This window comes from Chelonia mydas, chromosome 24, assembly GCF_015237465.2.
Source record: "Chelonia mydas isolate rCheMyd1 chromosome 24, rCheMyd1.pri.v2, whole genome shotgun sequence".
Taxonomy (NCBI): domain Eukaryota; kingdom Metazoa; phylum Chordata; order Testudines; family Cheloniidae; genus Chelonia; species Chelonia mydas.
Window position 1 is genome coordinate 17,996,054 of NC_051264.2, and position 6,000 is coordinate 18,002,053.

The 6,000-nt window shown below is 53.0% G+C and overlaps 1 protein-coding gene across 1 annotated transcript; it reads right to left on the reverse strand.

Annotated features, from left to right (window-relative positions):
• Positions 1-261: 261 nt before the first annotated feature.
• Positions 262-5,163, reverse strand: LOC119564241 (phospholipase A2 inhibitor and Ly6/PLAUR domain-containing protein-like). The gene is made up of 5 exons (XM_043535609.1): positions 5,062-5,163; positions 3,382-3,498; positions 2,885-3,037; positions 2,551-2,694; positions 262-422 (listed from the first exon to the last, which is right to left on the reverse strand). Exons 1-5 carry the CDS (start codon positions 5,153-5,155, stop codon positions 262-264), a joined length of 669 nt encoding a protein of 222 aa, XP_043391544.1. The 5' UTR covers positions 5,156-5,163.
• Positions 5,164-6,000: the final 837 nt, after the last annotated feature.

Consider the following 6,000-nt stretch of genomic DNA (forward strand, 5'->3'; position numbering starts at 1 on the left):
CAGGGTGGGGTACTGGGAGTCAGGACTCCCGGGTTCTCTTCCTGCCAGCCTCACTTGTGCACAGATAGGGGGGGGGGGCCCGGTAGGGGGCGGTCAGGGGACAAGGAGCAAGGGGGGTGCTTTCTCCACAACTCGCTTTATTCAGCCAATGCACAAAAGGAACCCGCAATCCCCCCAAAGAGAAGCAGCAGCCGGTGGCGGCTGAAGGGAGGTTCACTGCAGCCCAGCACACAGCAGAAGAGGAGGACGCCAGGCCGGGGCTCAGGGCCCCCTGTTGCCTCCGCCAGCCCTGGGAGCTGGGTAGCACTTCGCCTGGAAGAGCCACTCCAGCACGCCCTGGGCGTATTTCTTCAACCCCGCTCTCTTCACGCAGGCGCCAGGGGAGGCACATCCAACTGCAGCCTGCCTCAGGTTGATGCCAACTGGACGGGGGGAGACAGACGTGATCGGGGGCTCCCACATCCCCCCTGCGACTTCCATGAGGTCTCTCCCACACTCCCCTCCCAGCAGGACTGCACCCGGCTCTGCAGGCAGAGTGGGGTCTAGTGCTCAGAGCAGGGGGCTGGAACTACGTGAGAACATAACAGAGGAACGGCCCTCCTGGGTCACACCAAAGGTCCATCTAGCCCAGTATCCTCTGGCCAATGCCAGGTGCCCCAGAGGGAATGAACAGAACAGGGAACCTTCCACTGATCCATCCCCTGTCGCCCATTCCCAGCTCCTGGCAAACAGAGGCTAGGGCCACCACCCCTGCCCTTCCTGGTGATAGCCACAGATGGACCTGTCCTCCAGGAACTTCTCTAGTTCCTGTTTGAACCCTGTTATAGTCTTGGCCTTCAAAAAATCCTCTGGCAAGGAGTTCCACAAGTTGACTGTGCATTGTGTGAGGCAGTACTTCCTTTGGTTTGTTTTAAACCTGCTGCCTGTGGTGACCCCTCATTCTTATGTTAGGAGGAGTAAATAACACTTCCTTATTTACTTCCTCCACACCCTTCAACCTTCTCTAGAACTCGATCATATCCCCCCTTAGCCTTCTCTTTTCCAAGGGGAAAAGTCCCCCTCTTATTAATCCCTCCTCATATGGAAGCCGTTCTATCCCCCTCATCATTTTGGTTGGGCTTTTCTGAAGCTTTTCCAATTCCAATATCTCTTTTCTGAGATGGGGCGACCACATCCGCATGCAGTGTTCAAGCTGTGGGCATCCCATGGATTTATATTGAGGCAACACAATCTTTTCTGTCCTATTCTCTGTCTCTTACTTAATGATTCCCAGCATTCTGTTCGCTTTCTTCACAGCCGCTGCACATGGAGTGGATGATTTCAGAGAACTCTCCACAGTGACTCCAAGATCTTTCTTGAGTGGTAAATTCGACCCATCATTGTGTATGTCTAGTTGGGATTACGTTTGCCCATGTGCATTACTTCGCATTTATCAACATTGAATTTCATCTGCCGTCTTGTTACCCAGTCACCCAGTTCTGAGAGACCCTTTAGTACCTCTTCACAATCTGCTTTGGACTTAACTATCTTGAGTAGGTTTGTATCTTCTGCTAATTTTGCCACCTCACTATTTACCCCTTTTTCCAGAACATTTCGGAACATGGTGAATAGGACTGGGCCCAGTGCAGATCCCTGGGGGACCCCACTATTTACCTCTCTCCCTTCTGAAAACTGACCATTTCTTCCTACCCTTTTTTCCCCATCTTTTAACCACTTACTGAGCCAGGAGAGGATTTTATCCCATGACAGCTCACTTTGCTTAAGAGCCTTTGGTGAGGGACCTTTTCAAAGGCTTTCTGAAAATCTAAGTACACTATATCCACTGGATCCCCCTTGTCCACACGCTTCTTGACCCCCTCCGAGAATTCTAGTAGATTGGTGAGGCGTGATTTCCCTTTACCGAAACCATGTTGACCCTTCCACAACAAATTATGGTCATCTGTGTGGCTGACAGTTCTCTTCTTTCCTATAGTTTCAATGAGTTTGCCCAGTACTGAAGACAGACTTATTGGCCTGTAGTTGCTGGGATCAGCTCTGGAGCCCTTTTTCAAAATTGGCGTGTCATTAGCCATCCTCCAGCCATTTGGGAAAGAAGCTGATTTAAATAGTAGGTTACAAACCACAGTGAGTTGTTCTGTAATTTGACATTTGAGTTCCTTCCGAACTCTTGGGTGAATCCCATCTGGTCCTGGTGACTTATTACTGTTTAATTTATCAATTTGTTGCAAAAACTCCTGTAATGACGCCTCAATGTGGGACAGTTCCTCAGATTTGTCACCAAAACAGAATAGCTCAGGTTTGGGAATCTCCCTCCCAGCCTCAGCCGTGAAGACCGATGCACAGAATTCATTTAGTTTCTCCACAGTGGCCTTATCCTCCTTGGGTGCTCCTTTGGCATCTCAGCAAGTAGGACTCCAGGGTTCTCTCTGCAACTCTGCCAGGGGAGTGGAGTCTAGTGGGTCAGAGCAAGGGGGGCTGGGACTGAGCCAGGACACCTGGGCTCCACCTCGTGCTCTGTGTTCAGACCCCTCCCGCATCTGGAGGACTTACCCATTGTTAATATCCCAGGTTCCTCAACACAATGGTCCTCGGCGCCGGTGCAAGCCAAGTGCTCATTGTCCTTACAGCTACCTGCCCACTGGGTGAAGCACGATGGGCACTGCCGGCCGTTGGGGACGGAGCTCACAGTTGGCACTGAAAACAGTCAGACACACACAGTCAGCCAGGGGTGGGGAGTCACCACACGCTGGGCTCCATCCCCGCTCGGGGAAAGGAGTGGGGTCTAGCGGTTAGAGGTGGGGGTTGGACTGGGAGCCAGGACTCCTGGGTTCTCTCCAGGCAGGTGTGGCCGGAGCAGGGCTCTAGGTTTGCAGCAGACACACACCTGGGATGGCTCCGGCGTTGCAGCCGTCGGTGTTACAGCAGGCGATGTTCGCGCGCACGGTGACATTGTGCGCGTAGGTCACCGAGAAGGGGCCGGGCTCACAGTTCTTGGGCTCCAGGCACGATTTACCCGTGTAGGACAAGGAGGATCCCTCTGTGGAAGGGAAATAGAGCATCACCTCTGAACTTCCCAATGGACCCCCAGCTGCTCCATCCTCCCCTTTTGTTCCATCCACCCCACCCCCAACTAATCTCATCTTCCCCCCCAACCCCGATAAAATCCTCTCTTCTGTCTGATCCAGGCCCCACAGCCACCCACTGCAATTCCCCATCTCACCCCATCCCCCATCTATGACATTATCTTTCCAGACTGAGCAGAGGCGCGGAGTCTATTGGTTAGAGTAGGGGGAGGGGCTGGGAGCCAGGACTCCTGGGTTCGACCCCTGGCTTCAGGAGGACAATGGTGTCTACACTGAGTAGGAATCTTCTTTCACTCACCCGGCCTAAACTCTGCCACGATGGTGACGCAGGTCCCTTCCGAGGGGGCGCAGGGCTGCAGGGGGCCGGAGCACGATAGCCCTTTGGACGCACACACCTCACATTGCAGAGCGCTCCCTGGAGGTTGGAAAAATCCCTTCTCAGTACAAACCCCGGCTCCCCACCCCGCCCCAGGCAGTGCCCGTGGGCGAAATACCACCAGGAACCAAGAGCTGGCGCTGTGGGAGTTGTTACCACCAATGCCTCCTCACTGAACGTGTGGGCAGGCAGATCTTGGAGAAATTCCACCTGCTTTTGCAGCAGTTCTGCCCAGTTCCCATTTAACTCTCTGCATGGGGAAAGGCATCTTGCTAGCTGGTCATTTGTATCTGACTCAACACTGCAGACAAGTCTGTTTGCTGCCTGAGTGTCTGTGGCTAGAATACATTTTCAGCTGCTGACGTGGCTATCTGGGGTGCAGCTTGTGCCTGCGAACAAACCCCACACGTCTGTGTAGACAGAAAAACAAGAATTCGGCTGCTCTGAAGAGGGGTTTCTGCCTGGCTTTGTGGTGAACCTTTCACACACACACACACACACACACACCCCGCCGTAACTCTCTGCTCCAGGCCTCTGCCTCTCAGAGTTACGTCAGCTCAGCCACACTCGACTTCAGCCCACTTTTCATCGCTGATCCTGCCAATTCTCTTCTTCAGGATACGATTGATGCTTGTTAAGCCTCTGGATTGATGGCTGTGCGCCTCCAGCCAGAGATCCCAGGAGCATCAACTCTTTCCTCTCCAGAGCGTGGGGGCCTTTAAATTCATGACATGAGCGAAAGGTTTTTAAGAAAGAAAGAAAGAAAGAAAGAAAGAAAGAAAGAAAGAAAGAAAGAAAGAAAGAAAGAAAGAAAGAAAGAAAGAAAGAAATTTGCCCACTTTGGTTTTTTAGAGCTTTCATGTGGAAACATCAATTAAACTGCAGAACCCTGCCCCTACCCCTGCCCCTTCTATGCCCATAGAGGGTAGCAAAGTTATATTATCCCTACCAAAGAAATAGGGAAACTGAGGTAGAAAAAATATGTGTTCAATTCCGTGTTTGCAGAGAAGTCCTCACTCCTGACTCCCAGCCCACTCTAACCCACGAGACCCCACTCCTCTTTTAGAGCCACGGACAGAACCCGGGAGTCCTGATTTGCAGGTGTCTCTGTGCAAACTCACTACACCCCAGCCCTCTTCTGCAGCTGGGGAGTGAGCCCAGGAGTCCTGGCTCCCAGCCCCCACCTGTTGCACCCCCATTCCCCTTTCAAAAGCGGGGAATGAACCCAGGAGTCCTGGCAGGAATCTCAGTGCTGATGGGCAGGGGAACATTTCCAAGCAGGATTACATGTGGACGGGGGTGGTGCTCCTCATCGGGATGACCCCAAGCCCGGGTGAGAGCTGGAGGAGAATGAGAAGAAGGAAGGACAGACGGACTCAGACCTGCTGGCCAGGCCCCTAGCGTGGGCTGTGGGAGTCCCAGGCTCCAATCCCTGCTCTCCCCGAGTCAGCCGGGGGACGTGGCCCCGGGTTTTCCTCTCACTGGGTTTACCCACAAATTCCATCCTGACCCCAGAATCCGCCATCGACAGTGGCACGTTCCCCAGGTGAATTCCCGCCCCCACCACCCCGGTCCCTGTGCCCGGGGACGGACGGGACTCACCTGTGGCCAGGAGAGCGGACAGCAGGCAGAGGGGCAGAGCCACCCACATGGTGCCCGGGTGTTTGCTGCAGTGAGCAGAACAGCGAGGAAGCATCTGGCTGTGGTTTTATCCGGCAGGTTGGCAAATACCTGCCCCCTGGGGCATTGGTTGGGGCTGCCCCATGACATCCTGGTGGACCCGGACATGGGAGATTTCACAGCCCTGCATGGGACACTGGCTGATCAGGTGATGCCAATGTGTACTGAGGCCAATTCCCTTGTGCATTCGTGGAGATCAGCGGTTCTCAGCCAGGGGTCCGTGTACCCCAGGGGTACACACAGGTCGTCCGGGGGTACATCAGCTCATCCTGATATTTGCCTTGTTTTACAACAGGCCACATTAAGGCACGAGTGAAGTCAGTACGAGCTAAACTGTCGACCCCTTGTTCATATTGCTCTATATACTCTACACTGAAATGCAACCACGAATAAAGTTTCGACTCCAAAGCCGGGGACCATCCTGTCCTGTCAACTCTCTTCTTCCGAATTTGATTGGTGATCGTTCACCCTTGCCACTGATGGCTTCACACCTCCACCATGCATGCAAAAACTCTGGGCTGGCTAAAGAGATCCCATGATCGTTAACTCTTTCCTGTCCAGAGCTTGGGAGAGTTTCAATTCAGTCAGTGAACATAAGTTTTTAAGTGACGGAAGAAAGAAAGAAAAACGGTTGGTCCATTTCGGTTTTTTTTGGAGCTTTCCTCTGGAAACATCACTTCAACCTCCAAATGTTTTTTCCCTGCCTTTGCCAGGGTCCCAGGTGGGAGGAAGGAAACATTATCCCCATCTTATAAACAGGGAAACTGAGGCAGAAAGAGGCGGTGTCAGACTCGGAGCCACGAATACAGCCAAGGAGTCAGATTTCAGAGTAGCAGCCGTGTTAGTCTGTATCCCCAAAAA

What these genes read in the sequence shown, in the direction of transcription:
- LOC119564241 (XM_043535609.1), bottom strand. Translation starts at nt 5,155, where the DNA reads ATGCTTCCTCGCTGTTCTGCTCACTGCAGCAAACACCCGGGCACCATG. An exon ending in GTCCGCTCTCCTGGCCACAG is followed by an intron (nt 3,499 to 5,061) that starts GTGAGTCCCGTC and finishes TCCAACCTCCAG; the next exon opens with GGAGCGCTCTGCAATGTGAG. An exon ending in CGTGGCAGAGTTTAGGCCGG is followed by an intron (nt 3,038 to 3,381) that starts GTGAGTGAAAGA and finishes TCCCTTCCACAG; the next exon opens with AGGGATCCTCCTTGTCCTAC.